The sequence below is a fragment of the Amblyomma americanum genome, chromosome 10, assembly GCF_052857255.1.
Source record: "Amblyomma americanum isolate KBUSLIRL-KWMA chromosome 10, ASM5285725v1, whole genome shotgun sequence".
Classification (NCBI taxonomy): Eukaryota; Metazoa; Arthropoda; class Arachnida; order Ixodida; family Ixodidae; genus Amblyomma; species Amblyomma americanum.
In genome coordinates this window covers 30,602,846-30,618,767 of record NC_135506.1, presented here as the reverse complement: position 1 = coordinate 30,618,767, position 15,922 = coordinate 30,602,846, and the positions used below count along the sequence as shown (strand labels likewise).

The 15,922-nt window shown below is 47.1% G+C and overlaps 1 protein-coding gene and 1 non-coding gene across 2 annotated transcripts; one reads left to right on the top strand and one right to left on the bottom strand.

The window, feature by feature from the left end:
* Positions 1-1,803: 1,803 nt before the first annotated feature.
* LOC144107873 (uncharacterized) lies at positions 1,804-10,336 on the bottom strand. Its single transcript, XM_077641093.1, has 3 exons — positions 9,839-10,336; positions 7,470-7,620; positions 1,804-3,947 (listed from the first exon to the last, which is right to left on the bottom strand). The coding sequence occupies exons 1-3, from the start codon at positions 9,933-9,935 to the stop codon at positions 3,713-3,715; spliced, it is 483 nt and encodes a 160-aa protein (XP_077497219.1). The 5' UTR covers positions 9,936-10,336; the 3' UTR covers positions 1,804-3,712.
* Positions 10,337-15,478: 5,142 nt separating this feature from the next.
* Positions 15,479-15,550, top strand: TRNAE-CUC (transfer RNA glutamic acid (anticodon CUC)). The gene has a single exon. It is a non-coding gene; the product is annotated as a tRNA-Glu (tRNA).
* Positions 15,551-15,922: the final 372 nt, after the last annotated feature.

The following is a 15,922-nucleotide window of genomic DNA, read 5'->3' as shown; positions in this document are numbered from 1 at the left end:
CGAGCGCCATAACCACTCAGCCACCGCGGCGGCCATTTGAAAGTTAGGCGCGTATAGTTATTTACACCCGTAAAAACCATAAACTGACTGCAAGACTTGTCAACAAGCAGTCTATGAACTTTATGCACAAAAGTCTCATGACCGCCGTAGGGACTGTCTGAGAAAAGATGCAAGAAAGAGAAGAGAACCCCAGTCTGCGACTAGGGTTGTAAACCTGCGTTAACCCGTTCCTGCTGCCTGCTTTCTCTTCGTGATCACCGCCCAACTCTCTCGCTGAGCCAGCAGATGGTCTCTCCCTCCCTTCATTCATTTTCAGAGTGAGTGGTCGATGGGAAGGTGGGCGTCGCTGTGTTCGCGAGGCGTGCAAAATGGACGACGTACGGAAGAGAACAATGACCGCCTCCTCCTCACCCTCCCCTCACCCACCGTCGCCGCTCCGCACGTGCTGGGCTTTTTGTGAGGGCTCGGAATCCCTATGGAAATTGAATTAGCGCGGCTTTATCCCCGACCATGGTGGCCAGACTACGGCGGGGGAGACACCGTACGCTGGGAGGAACGGTACGGGATTAATTCCGATGTGAGCCCGGGGGTTGAGTAGCGCGCGTCGAAATTACTGTGCGTCACCGCTTTTGCATCAAAATAGGCTCGCTTTAAAAGGGGAGTCGTCTAATAACAGCCAGGATGCGAGCCTGCGAACTGGTGCTTAGGGTTAGATTGCCTTCCGGCCGCACCGCAGTTGAGAAAGTAAACGCTGAAGTGATGTTCATTCAAACGTCCTCTTGGTATGAGCCCTCACGAATCTTGGTTGATACGGGGAGGGATTTAGGGTTACCGGAAACTGCACATAAAGATTGGCGAATATGACTAAACTGCTGCATTTCGCCTGACGGCGCTGCTACCACGTGAAAGAGTGCGCCCTTGCAGCTATTGAAATAGCATCGCGTAAGAGATTACTTCATGGGAGTAATCTCACACTGGCGGCCACTAGCGTTGTACAGAATGAAAAGTTTGCACTAACTCTGCGCCCCGCCACGGTGGCTCAGTGGTTAGGGCGCTCGACTACTGATCCGGAGTTCCCGTGTTCGAACCCGACCGCGGCGGCTGCGTCTTTATGGAGGAAAAACGCTAATGCACCCGTGTGCTGTGCGATGTCAGTGCACGTTAAAGATCCCCAGGTGGTCGAAATTATTCCGGAGCCCTCCACTACGGCGCCACTCTCTTCCTTTCTTCTTTCACTCCCTCCTTTATCCCTTCCCTTACGGCGCGGTTCAGGTGTCCAACGATGTATGAGACAGATACTGCGCCATTTCGTTTCCCCCAAAAACCAATTATTATTATTATTATTATTATTATTATTATTATTATTATTATTATTATTATTATTATTATTATTATTATTATTATTATTATTATTATTAACTCTGCGGCACCTTTTGTACGCCTTGATTTGTATTTTTCACTGTTTATTGTGCTTTTGTATCTTTTTTTCTCCGTTTTCTAAAACCGCAAGCAGGTACAAAATACCCGCAAGTAAGAGTTTGAAAATATTAAGCCGCACCCCCGACTGTTCCCATACTGAGACACATTTATAGCACGCGTCCAGGAGCAGCACCCCATTGCATTTGCTGAGTTGCAAACTACAACACGTTATCTTCAGTCGCTTAAAGGGGGACTAAAAATTGAAGAACTACCGACTGTTGAATCTCAGTTCAATGTATGCCATTCGTGGAAGTCCTGAAAAACTCTACACCTCGCAACAGTGCAGTACAACGAACAAAGCCAGTCCGAAAGAAAATTTCCAGATTCAGACTGTCACTTCACTTTATTTCACTTCTACTAGTCCTTGCTTATGTACAAGACCATCTTCAACATCGGTAGAGGATGTCGAGTATCATGAGGCACGTATACATCAGGCACGTTGAATTGCGCCGTAGGACGACACAGTCACTCCGGTGCATATATTCACTAATGCATGAGCATCAGTATATAACTCTTGGTACGGGGCTAGAATATCTAGAAGGAAAACTCAAAATACATCTTCGCAAGGATGAGGCCCCTGAAAAAAAGTCAAACAAAGCACAACTACAGCGTAGCTCAATATTAACTAGGCCGATTTCCTTGGCGCTAGTACTGAGGAAGCCTAAAATAAAGCGTTATATAAAGATAGCAGTAAATGATGCCTCTCCGAGAGCCCAAGAATGGCACGCTACAATTTCATTTTAGGTTTTGATTTCATCGAGGAGCTGGTTTGGAAGCACAGTATAAACTACCGCGGGACTCCCAAGTAGAACGAAACTACGCTAACACAAACTGCTAACTGAACACTGACGAATTTCAAAATCGGAACAGAAAATAGCTGTCATGAAATGCTCTTGTGGTCGTGGTGTTCACTGAAAAATAACGGAGTCACGGTTGTTCCTATGACATTTTGTGCGAGTACCCTTCTTCCCGATTTTGTGAGCATTAAGTAATAAAGAAAAATGTCCTGAGGTACATTTCAAACCTGTTTTTTCCATATAAAAGTGCATATATAATAGGCAAAATAAGGTTCGCACCTCATTTTCAGGCAAACTATATGCAGCCTGTGGCCACCCAAGCAGTTTCCAGACTATGTTAAGCTTAAGCACAAGCTGCGCACTGGCACCCACATGACGAAACATGACGTCAGTACTATAGCATGCTGATGGAAGCGATACATGGGAATGCGGGCCGGAAGACGTAATGCCCTCTGTTCTTGTCGCTCCATTAGAGAGTTTTAGCGAGGCGTGTCAGCGCTCTAATGTCCAACTTCGGATGCAACAAAAACACATATGCAATAACGTTTTCCTGCCAGGAATCGCTCTGCGCATGCGTGCGGCATTCGCAGCAGACAGGTTGTCGCGTCAAGCAGCCACAGTGGAAGCGCAGCATAAGGATGCGCCTAGCTAAAACTCACTAAAAGTGCTCGAACACGTGTTGAACTTGCACACGCAACACGCGCTTCATACGACAAGACTTCATGCGAACTCTCGAGGGTGCGCTCTACGAATGTTCACTAACCACGTTACAGCCTATACAGTTACCTCGATGGCCCCGAAAGGAGATAGCTAGAACCACTGTGGTCGAAGCGTATGCTGAAAGAGAACAAGTCTAGAAAGGCATCGGTCAGACACTGGTACAACATGCTCACTTCTCCCGCCTTTAGTTAACTACAGGCTTCAACGAGCTGTTCTCGGATGAAAAATAGCGAGTTTTAGCTCACAGCGCACCGCCTGTGCAACGGGCTTCAGATGCGCATGCGCGTTTCGCGCCTCTCCCGCAGAAGAACTGCGTGACGAGGTGCTCTAATATTTCACTATGGCAGTTTCTGGCTTTATCAATAAGAACGAAGCGATCGGCGACGTGTGACACACAAAGTACAGTAGTAATCCGCAGGAGACAAAGTTCAACGAAAGAATGGCAGCAAAAAAAGAACAAAAAAGCACGAAGGCCAAGGTTTTTCTTAGCCTCGAAGTAGCGCGTTATGCAGCGTATAGACAGTTTCCATAGACGTCAGTAACTGCGGACGCCATGTTGGTGAACCAGGAGTAATTCTGCGGAAATCTGCGCGTCTGTTCAAGCTGGAACCTGGAAGCTGCACGCCCGTGGTACACCATCATGGCGCCTGTGACGTCACGTGCAAGCCATCTATATAGCGCGGAGCACCTAGAGTTCGGGACTTGCGCTGTCATCATCATCGCAAGAGGAAGGAGAAGGCCAGCACGGCGGCGGAGACGCAGACGACGACCAGGCTGGAGGCCGAGGGCGCCACGGCGGAGCTGCACTTCCGTATGTTGAACTTGTGGCACGTGTTGCGCACGTACTTCTGCGTCGTGGACTCGAGGTACTTGAGCGCGTACTTGCCCGCCCCGTCACCGCAGTTGTGCCGGACGTTCTTCAGGTAGCAGTCCAGGTAGGTCGAGTACTTGCTGCGAGGGAATAAAATGAGGAAGGGGCAATCAGGTAATGCGACACTAATTTCAGCGTCAGCTTTCAAGGTGCCTGTGCTCTGTGAAGGGGTATCGTGTCTGTATAAGAGGGTCACAGTCATGTAGAGAGGGTTTAATGAGTCATAAACCGGCCACGTGAGGCATTGACAATTGGTCACGTCACACATGGCCCATTATTGTGATTGATTAATTAATGGCTCACTTGCCACTCATCTGTCATGTGACCGATGACAATAGGTCATGTGACCTTAATTACTACGTGATGACATCATTTCATACGCACGACAACTACAAGGTTCCGAGCGGGAGAGCTCAAACTGTATAAGAAAAGCCGAGGCCGGACAATGAAGAGTTTTATGGTTTGCTTTATGGTTTATGGGGGTTTAACGTCCCAGAGCGAATCAGGCTATGAGGGACGCCGTAGTGAAGGGCTCCGGAAATTTGGACCACCGGGTGTCCTTTAACGTGCACTGACATCGCACAGTACACGGGCCTCTAGAATTTCGCCTCCATGGAAATTAGACAGCCGCGGCCGGGATCGGGCCAGCGTCTTCCGGGTCAGCAGCCGAGCGCCATAACCACTGAGCCACCGCGGCGGCCTGAATGAAGAGTATTGAAAACTAGTACTCTTCACTGATCGGGTCGCAAGTGGACATTAGCAGGGAATTGCCGAGACAGTACACGTGAACAGCCAGCCGTACAGTGGGAATTTCTATCACACGCCTTATGCCTGCATGCGCCTTGCGAGCGGCGGCTTAGCACAGCTGGCAGCTGCGTTTTATTTTCCTTCCCAACGTCTACGCGCGGCAGGTGTGTTGCACCATCCAAGCAGCGGCTTGGGAGAGCTGCTCACTTAACCGCGACGACAGCACACTGCAGAAGCGTGCAGGAAAAAATCCGGGCATTCTCCGCGCAGCACCTGATTTCTGCCTCTAAAACCAGTTCTGCGGCCATTGTGAAGAGGTTTTTCTATGCAGGGAAGCTGACTTATACCCCTGCCACACTAGCAAATTTAATGTCATTCCAATCGAATGTCATTAGATGCCTCGAATGTCATTCGGTATATTTCGGTGCTACACGGTAAAAAATAATGTCATTCGAAAATGATGGCAGTGACGATCAATGAAAAAAAAATATAGTACAATTCAAACACATCAACGCGCATAACATATGCTACAAATTGTTGTGTAGAGTTTTAAACGCGGGTGAGAACATTTCTGTGCAATATCATAAGCTTAAAATATTATTTTTGGCCATTCTGCGGCACTTCAGCCATCAAAAGCCAAGCCAAGTACAAAGTCAACCACAAATCCGAAAAATGTAAACAAACAAAATGGCTGACACGGTAACGCGTGGAGCGTGGAAATGACTTCTGAAAGGTGAAGTGCTCAGTGACATCTTTAAGTACCTGCGAGCTAAAGGAACATGTTACACGCAAACCAGCAAGAAACACGCAACCCAAAATGATCGGCGGTCGCGGGAAATTAAGGCCCTGCTTCACGGTCGGCTGCTGCCGTTGGCTGCTGCTGGCACCGAGAGTAATAGCTATCCACGACAGCTACAAGTGTGAATAAGTTTGCACGAAAATTAACATTTTTTAGCAGAACTAAATAAATAATAATTGGTTTGGGGGGAAAGGAAATGGCGCAGTATCTGTCTCATATATCGTTGGACACCTGAACCACGCCGTAATGGAAGGGATAAAGGAGGGAGTGAAAGAAGCAAGGAAGAAGAGGTGCCGTAGTGGAGGGCTCCGGAATAATTTTGACCACCTGGGGATCTTTAACGTGTACTGACATCGCACAGCACGCGGGCGCCTTAGCGTTTTTCCTCCATAAAAACGCAGCCGCCGCGGTCGGGTTCGAACCCGGGAACTCCGGATCAGTAGTCGAGCGCCCTAACCACTGAGCCACCGCGGCGGGTACTAAATAAATACAATTTCTAACTTTGACAGTGCGCGCACACTGTTTTTTCGCGTCGCTTGTTTCTGCTGCGCGTATGGTGTCCAGAGTACACATTCGGTTAGATATCGAATGCGAATGAGTTTCGTGAACTCATTCGATAGCGAATGTCATTCGAACCTAATGACATTAAATGTTCCCGTCTAGCAGCAGATTAATCGCATTAGGCGCGAATGTCATTCGAAACGAATAACATTAAATTTGCTAGTGTGACAGGGGTATTACACACTTCTGCAACCCGCCCATACTGTAAACGCTACAAGGTCTGGAACGTGGCTCAGTGCTGCCCCGTGGCCCACCTTTGCGTCACCGACAGTAGCAGCAACTCGGAAGCAGATAAAGAGAAATAGGTAAAGAAAAAACATACTAATGACTGTTCCGAAAAAGGACACCTTCGAAGTATATCCGTCACCTGCCGAATCCAGCGCCCGCCCGCAGCCAGTACCTGAACGCCCTTGCCGTGCCAGCGGTGAACACAGAATCTCACTCGCGAAAGCCGTCAGAAGAATCTGAAAACGTGAACTGTTCGTAGAAAATACAGATCGCTCTTCAACCTATTATGCGACCGTTTCAAGTGCAAGAAATATGTCTGTATGCACTTATTATCAAGGAGGAAGGTTTTTAGGTGTATACGTGATTTTTATTTTCAGATTTGGCGTCAGATTATTGCTCTATCCAACTGCTAGCCAGGAGATTTATTGAGGAAAAGTTTGCTTTGTAGTTACAGCGTAAATTTTGCGATCGAACTAAGCTTACAGAGTCAAGTGCATCGAAATGTTACCTTGCTTAGCCGTGAGACCTATATAGCTCCCGCAGTGAGCGGAGTTTACGTAGATAACGTACAACGCCTCTCTCAGCAGTTTTACTTTTCTTCGAAACACATGCAGGTAAATAGGTATCTGCAATTATGTGAGAAATCATTTGATATTCTTCTGAGAGCGAAAACAGACACTATCGACATTTTTACAGCCAGTAACGTTCCATTTCTGCCAAAAGTAGCCAGGCAACGGGGTTTTCTACTCAGCCGTGCCCTTACAAAAATTTCCTTTAGACAGAGTATAGACTGTCCATAGACTTTGCTCTATAATGTCTATAGACTTTCTATACACAAATGCTATAGACTGGACTATAGCAATATAAATCGTATAGACAGTGTATAGATTTATGGCCGTATACTTTTAGCTTACTATTTATATAAACAGTCTATAGACTATTGATAGACAAAGCGAAATGTCTATATGAAGTCAATAGAGTCTATAAGAAGCCTATGACAGTCTATAGACAATTTTTATAAGGGTGTAGGGTAGCCGTTACAGCAGCCCCAAACACCAAAAGGTTCCCAAAGGTGAGGACACGGGTACCGCTTACACAGATTTAGAGCTGAAGGGGTCCCATAAGTCGTCCATTACAAATCTGAGAAACAAACCCCATTTCCTGGTCACTTTTAAAAAAGACAGCATGTGACACGCAAGACAATACAGGGCTAAGCGTGGCAGCAGCTGTCCCAACAACAACCTCTCTTTAAGCGTGACAAACCCACCAGCAAAGACCCTTCCTTTCTCTGTCCGATTTGCCTTGCTTGGGATCGGAGCCGAACGCTTGTTCCAGCACGCTGAATTCGCTCTTCTTCTTTCCGCAGGCGCCGCTAACGTCCGCCAGCTTCTGGAGGCAGCCGATGTACTTGAGCATGCCTGCGAATGTCGCGACAAGAACGCTTTACGTCATTCACATATGATCCTGGAAAAGATTAAACGTTGTAACGCAGCGCCTGCTAGGCAGGCGACAAAAGGAGGGCTGAGTAGGGAGTGGCATTTTTGCAATTTTCGAGTACAGTCGTCCACATACCTGCCTAGAGCGCTCGAACTCCGTGCCGTCTGCGCTCCGCAGCGCGCAAAGCGACGTCTAGCGGCAGCGCCTGGTTCGAGAATGCGCACCTTCCAGTATCGTCTGAGCATAATACTCGCGCTATCTCGAACCAGGCGCTGGCGCTAGACGTCGCTTTGCGCGCTGCCGCGAGCGCAGACGGCACGCATAGTTTGAGCGCTCTAGACAGGTCTGTGGACGACTGTACGCAATACGCAAATCGTACGCGTGTTAAAGTCTTCACTGATACCTGACCAGAAAGCTAACCTACAAGATTATATTACAAGCGTAAGGATCTTGATGCGTTGGTTTCTTTAGTAGAGAGGGCAACACTGGAACGTTGATTCGGTTTACTTCTGTGCCTGGTTAGCGCCGGTCATGGGCTCATGTTGCCAACTGCTTTTTTTTTTAACTTGCATCCTACAATAGTCAACCCTGCCTCTTTCGTCCAAGCACGTCATTTTCCAGCAATTCACACCAAAAGTCGATCGGCTCTAGTCAAACAAATTATTTAGCTCAAAGAACAATCTTTCGGTCGTTTTACTCTCCTACACTGTTATCACAGCGTACAAGCGCTTTGGAAAACAACGTTGATGTCAGGTGTAGTGCGCGATGCTCGATTCGACTTCTACTGGAAAGAACAGCACAAATTTGCGGAACAAGCTCGACTAGCTGCAAGAACCATTCTGATATCAGGCGAGATAGTCAGCACTTAAGCGCTTCGCAGCAGGTTGTACGAGCGTTTTGCAACGTATAAAAATACGTTGCAGGAATCTCTACATAATCACAGTGCGTTTTCTAGCACACTGGAGCGCCTTCTACAAGTAACGGTCGTTCAGTGGTGGCTTAGCAAGAAGCTTGGTGAATGCGTATGCGTACTGCCGATTCCAGTTCCTTTTACCGAAAGTATGTGAGCGGTTGCTATGCTATAGCGATATGACAACGTTCTAGAGCAAACATACACGTTAACAATATGTTGGCATGGAACATCTTAGGTCCTTCACACCACCGCTTTCTGTCATATTTCTGTCATATAAAATCCGGCACAAGGCAATTTTGTATACCTTGCGTTTGGCGCATGATGGCCTTAGCCGCCTATGTAGCATAAAACCCAACACAACACAATATGTTGGCATGACATCTGTCCAATAATTACGGGCCTTCCGCGTTTGAAGTAGAAGCTTTGTACTGAACAGACATGCTCATTTATAGCTTTGAAGAATACATCATGTTGCCTGTGCAGTCGTCCTAATGGTGTTTAATAAGCCACCCACACAGTCTGCTGCTGAGCCCCAAACAAAGGGCTCTGCAGCGCGACGCAGCCGATTAGAAGACGAAAGATAATCTGAACGCTGACCTCATGTTCTTCTGACACCCCGCATCATTGTTTCCACGAAATCGCAAGGATGACTAATTTGGCAAAGCATTCAGCAGTCTGTTTTTTTTTTTAATACCTCCACCCACGTCACCAACCTGAGTTTTGTCACGTACTTTATGGCGGAACATTTTTACTCAACGGCCGACATGTGCTTAGGTCACGAGCTCGTTGGCTTAAGAAGTGTTAGCAAAAAAGAGCGTTGCGACCATCAAATCTTGATTTCTGAAGCATTTGCGACAAAAAGCAAGTAATATCGGGCTTCTCCCGTGATTATTGGATAGAATTCGCATTATAAAGGGAAACCTTAAGCCCGACTTTTTAGTAATTTAGAATGCGATTTCATGTAACCCGTTGCTCACGAAAAAGAAGCCACTCCTGTTGCAACTAACAAGAAGCATTTATATATCCCTAACACTCACTGTGCCTGCGAGGTCGCCGCCACGATCAGATTACATGCTGCAAATTACACGTCGGACATCCTACGTACAGGAACACTAACTTCCACACAAATTCGTTTCCGAATACATGCGCAATGGGCAAGCTCGGATGATTTCGGACTTGGTCATCTGAGACGGCGTCACAAGCACAGCAGGGGAACAAGACACACGGAGGGGGCGTGGCCCAACAAAATGGTGCAAGCCCAATAAAGCATGAACTTGACTACTCACCGCTACTATCGGCTGCCGCGTCACGTGGAAGGCACAGCAACAACATGGCGGCCAACACAGCCAGTGTCAAAGACACAACTACCGGTTTCGAAGCCATGGCTTCCTACTGCGAGCGCTCGGAAGAAACCCAACGGCACACACCGGAGAAGCAGCGGCGAAGCGCTCAAGCGTCGAACCTCGAAATAGAACGCGCACCGCAAACCTACACCCCGCCGCTCCCGAGCGACACGGAAAGTTGTTATGGCGGCAACGGTGACCGTGGGCGGCGGCGACGACGGTGGAACGCAGTTGAAATGCTTGCGCTGCGAAGAGACACACCGAAATGGTTTCGGTTTCGCAACCACGCTAACACTGCTCGCGCACTCCTGTGGCTTGACTGGTTGTTGCCAGATGCCTGCGGAGCGGTTCAAACAGCGTCGCAATCAACGAAGCCGGCACTGGGTCAACGCAGAAAACGCACTCGCCCACAGTCGCGAGGGCGTCGATGAAGGAAGGGCCTTGAGCGCGCTCCCTCGCTCCTTGTTGGGAAGCCGCCGAGTACAGATGTTTCGGGCAGAGTAGGGCACCGCGAAGAAGCGCGCGCGACTACTCGCTGGAAGGAACATAGCTGGGACACAGCGCTAGACGGGAAGAGTGCGGTACGCAAGCTGGCGGAGAGAGAAGCTGTCCCTGACCGTACCCTAGATATGAACAGAGTACGGATTTCTTTTTGGCTCTGTTGATGGGGCGTTGGGCTGAAGGTTGGCGGGTGGGAAACCGCCCGAGTCCACGCTCCGCTGTATCTTCGATTAGTTGCTTCTCTATCTCGTCTGTTTTGTTTTTTTTCTTCCTCACATTCATGCCGCCGCCGAGAGACCTTGAGGGGAGTTTTGCAGAGCAGAACCGGCGAATACCGACCCACACGTGACCTGCCCGCGACGCTTGGCCTGGTTAAGTTGCCGGCTTGCCTCTATTGCGCGTCCTTGTCCGGACGCAAAAAAAAAAAAAACGAGTCAGGCTAACGGCGAGATTCAGAGCAAGAAGCAAGGTCAAGTGCGCATGGTGTAAAAGGAGCGGAGTAAATGCCGGGGGGGATAAAGTATAAACGATTGTAGACGAGGAGAGAAGTCGAACTCGGCTGTTAATATAGTGTGGAAATGGAAATGATTAAAAGCCAGTTTTTATAATGGCGTATTGCAATCGTTGGTCATGGGAAAGACTGGGCCGCGATGGATATCTTGCTTCTACACGGATTCGGAGAGCTGCTCCGGATCGCTGGTTTGAATGCACCTCAAATGAGCGTTGTTCAGATGGGCTGAGGATTGATACTGTGAGGAAGTGACATGACACTTTGGGCGTGTAGCAAGTATGTATTTTATTTTGTAGTGAATACGTCACAGGATGTGATGTCCATCACAGTTTTTATAACAGGAGTATTTTCTGCGCATCGCACCAAGACAGTTTGCTGATTGCAGTGCCATAGCTGATAAAGAGATAGCTGTTGCAAACCGACAATTAATGTAAAAAAAGTTATGAACGTATGAGCTTCCAGGTTATGCATTGCTTTCATAACAAAATAAAACGGTATAGCAGTAGGGTTAAACTAAAAACTCTCTCTGATTTCTCCCAATTCTTTGTGAATTATGTCGCAGTATGCTATATACTGTAAAATTAATGATACTTGCACCTAAATTTGTGCTATTGATTTACTGTGACTCAAGGAATTCTACTTGGACGCCTTGCTTGTTCAAGAGGCGTACTTCCTAACAATAGCGTCAGGCGCTTTCATTACAATGGAAGGATCGCGGCAGGAATTCCGCCAAATCGGTGTCAAGGCTGATATGCCCCAAAATCTCCTACAAATGCTGTTCTTCGACGCCTTTTATGGAATGGGTTACACAATTCAGTTGTCTGTTGATAAGAGCTGAATTCCAGCTGCCTCAGTGTGTCGAACCCACACGCAGAGTCTTGTTATCGATAATCAGTCCGCTGTCCAATAAAGCAATCTTTCACTTTGCTGCCACAAAGATGTACGTACTACGTCACGACACAGTTATATGATTCCGGAGTAGTAAAGTATTTGACGTTTATGTTACGACGAATGTGTACTGCTCCTACTACTACTACTACTACTACTACTACTACTACTACTACTACTACTACTACTAATAATAATAATAATAATAATAATAATAATAATAATAATAATAATAATAATAATAATAAATCTTTATTTTCGGTGCCCAGAAACAACCCACGCAAGAATGTATATTCATTTCCCACAAATGAAAATAATAAAGTAAGATGATACAGCAGTCAAGGCGATAGAAAAAAAAAAAAGCCGTATCAACTATAGGCCCTCCGCTTTAGACAAAGGCGTGACAGCGAACATAAAGCATAACAAAAATCGAAAGCATGAAAACAGCGACAACAACGGGGGATAAAAACAGCTAGAACGTGGAACAGACATATAAATAATAATAATAATAATAATAATAATAATAATAATAATAATAATAATAATAATAATAATAATAATAATAATAATAATAATAATAATAATACAATGAGGATTAGTAGCACAACTACCACCACCACTGTTATTACTGTTACAGGACACCAGTACTTCTGCAACTCATTCAGCGACGTTGATTCCTCAATCCGGATCCCATACAGCTGTTGTTGCAAAATATATTAACCAAAATGTTTGCTTAAGGTATTTGGGTTTCTATTGATATCTGAGGTCAGTGCCGTCTGTGTTACAATGGGTAGACCGCAGCGGTGGCCAAGTGGTTTGAGCATCCGCCTCGCATGCTGCAGGTGCGGGGTTCGATCCCTTGTGCCGCCGGGTATCCCACCTGTGATAATAAGCAGAGGTGGGCAACCTCATGGGGTTCCGGCCTCATGAGGTCGACCTCAACCTCCCGTCGTCAGATGAGGCTGAGGCGAGGTCGGCGACGGCTTGAAATTTTGTGAGTGAGGTCAGCAAATAAGACCTCAACCTCAACCTCACGCGTGAGTTTGAGGTTGAGTGAGGTCGTCATTCAGTGACGTCGAGACTTTTTGCAGTTGTCGCGTCCTACTCCGACCAGTGCCACTTCCGAAGCGGAGTTGCAGCGCATCACCGCAGTGTTCATGCAATGACGCTTGGTATTCGGTTTCCCCTGTTTGGACAACCGGATGCCTCAGTTCCCTCTTAGCTTCCGGTGATGCGCCGTAATGTCCGTTCAGTCAGAGCCTACAGGAAGACGCACCCCTCTGGTCTTCCCGGCAGGAGTGCTGCTATCACAGCACGGCACTCTCCCTCCCCATTGCCTCGCTGGCGTAGCATCCGTAGCTGCCTGCCGGTCGGCTCAAACTCCCGGGAGTGCGCAAAGCACGCAACTCACGTTGACCCGCGGTAAGCCCGCAACTCACTTTAACTCGGAAAAAGATTTCGCTGCGGGGAAATTTGAGCGGAGAGCCATAATGCTCTTGACAGAGAGAGCAGTTCACGCTGCCCACTCTAGGCCAGTTGTTTTGACCCATGTGATTTTAATAGTTGGCACAGTACTCGAAGACGTAATCTAGCCCTTTCTTTCAAAATGCTGCGGGGATCACAGAGTCATCGGAGAATTGCCAGGATTTCGAAGCCATTACCATCGCCACCTAGAGGGAAGTGGCGGAAACGGGGAAGATCTTTACCTCCCAGGAACATCAACATCGTCACCCTTAATTATTAGCTTCAGGTATTCCTATTTTCCCACACAATGATTATCTTCGGTTGCTGGGTAATGTACAATATTTAATCAATATTCTGGAAGCTTTTAATTTGGTAGCGGTATATCAGACTTACCCGGGCTCATAAAGTTACACTGTTATCATCATCATCATCATCGCCATCATCTCGAGAGTCAAAGGCATGGGTCGTTGCATGATCTTTGCAGTATGTCATACATGAGAACCGGCGCGTTTACCTGCTGGAAAATCCGAATGTCATTAATGTGGGCCGGATTGTGGGCAATGCGTCATGCGCGCATGGGTAGTAATGAGGGATCCATATGGATCTTGAAATGGGGGTGGAAGGGGAGGCGGATGGCGGCCTTGTCTGACGAGAAATTACATCGTTGTCACATGAGTAGGTGTGATGTCATATTACGGCGTCGTCACGTGACTAGGTTTGATGGCACATTACATCGATGTCGCGTGACCTGGTATGACGTCACACACATGATGGCAGCACTAATTATAATAATGAGTCGTAGCGTTACCTAATAATATTAATCAGCATCAATTAATTATGTGAGGCCATCATCTGCGTCGCGTGACGCATCGGCTCGTGACGTCGCATGGCGCCGTTTCTTGCGGACACTTTCTTGCGGATATGACCTTGAAAGTGAGCCATCTAATGCTTTCGCATTAATACAAGAAACCGCTCGCCTCTACACAGACACAAATACAACGTGCCTCTGTTGGTGTGCCGCAGTCACAACTTGTTAAGTGTTTTCGAAGGCAACATACAGAGGCCTGAAAAGAGCATTCTCGCTATATGCCGGATAGAGCTAGAAAATCGCAATATAATGATATGCGTCTGCATAACCGTCGCATTGGAAAGTACATCGACGACCAGTTTCTTTACATTCGGTAACTATTCTCAAGCCTGAAAAGTGTATCGTGAATACCCCCCCCCCCCCCCCCCCCCCCCTTCCTCCCAATTTCCGGTAGATGGTGTAGAAGGCCTGTGTTTGTGAATTGCCAGTTCGTGCGTGAATGAGCGAGACGCTTCCAATACGAATAAGTATACACGAAGCAGGTTGCCAAATATTAACGCATATAAAGTACTCACCAACGTGCTGGTGGTAACCGCGTATGGGACACCCCTGCCCGCAGGCCATATACTCTCTAAGGGTTCATCCCAGATTATAAAGTTCTCCTAGTGCGTGCACATCAATAGTGTCTGTACACACCTTATTTAATAATACCATCACCATTTTGGCTTTCCTGTCTCACAGGATTCTCAGAATTGTTTCTAACTTAAAAACTTCTTAATCGCTTTTTGTTTTGTTTTTCGTTTGTTTTCTGAGGCCGAGCAGCAGACCTCAGCCTCCCAATTTGAGGTTGAGGGAGGTCAGCAGTGGCCTCAGGAAAAGGGAGGTGAGGGCGTCTATGGAGACCTCAACCTCAACTGATGAGGTTGAGGTTGCAGTGAGGTCGGCAAATTCTTTTTGAGGTTGAGGTGAGGTCCAGATTTTTGAGGTCAAATGCCTACCTCTAATAATAAGTACAAGCTTTCCACTGGCATTGTGATCGGCTTACTTAGGGTAAATTGCTTGGGAAGATATTGGTCTTTGACCCTGCCCTGATTAGACAAAACTTCCTTTTGCCATGGCGTTCTTTGGCCGCCGATTCTCTTGAGACCTGAAAATTCACCACCATCATCATTAAAAAATGTACTCAATGCCATTAATATGCTTATTCATTAATCTAGTCTGCATGAAGCTCGAGAGTCGCTATTTTCCTTCTCATCAGAGATAAAAGGTGACTCTCGGCATCCCTGCTGGCGTCATTCTGAATGTACTAATTCTGTGTTCTACGTCAGCACATGATGAGAGTAATGTCCCCGTAAAAAATTCCCTATTCCTTTTAAGTATTTCAAGCTTGTAACTTGACCGGCAATGTATCTCCGGCATGGTCTAGTGGTTAGGATACCTGGCTCTCACCCAGGAGGCCCGGGTTCGATTCCCGGTGTCGGAAAAATTTTTTTTTTTCTTTTTAGACATTTGTCTTAGTTTTAAAGCTGCGATCATCGAAAAGCCCGATTACAGTCTCAGATGCGAGTAATCTCCACGAAAAATCGCAGCACAACAACAGTTTCTATCGACGCCGCCTATGGTGTCCCTAAAACATACGTTTTCCGCTGCAGCCTTCCTGAAAAAGGCCTTTTTTTTATTTTTTCCTCCATTGAGAAGACAGTCTGTTACTGTAGGCTGCCGTTCCGACGACCTCCATTCTATCCGAGAGCGTCAGAGGAGCCAGAGACACTGTGTTTTCTGCTTTGTTCCTTAGTCACTTTATCTTGATTAAGGAATTAGTAAACTAATTAAGAGGCGGCGCGTTAGCAATCGC

What these genes read in the sequence shown, in the direction of transcription:
- LOC144107873 (XM_077641093.1), bottom strand. Translation starts at nt 9,935, where the DNA reads ATGGCTTCGAAACCGGTAGTTGTGTCTTTGACACTGGCTGTGTTGGCC. An exon ending in CGCGGCAGCCGATAGTAGCG is followed by an intron (nt 7,621 to 9,838) that starts GTGAGTAGTCAA and finishes CGACATTCGCAG; the next exon opens with GCATGCTCAAGTACATCGGC. An exon ending in GAAAGGAAGGGTCTTTGCTG is followed by an intron (nt 3,948 to 7,469) that starts GTGGGTTTGTCA and finishes ATTCCCTCGCAG; the next exon opens with CAAGTACTCGACCTACCTGG.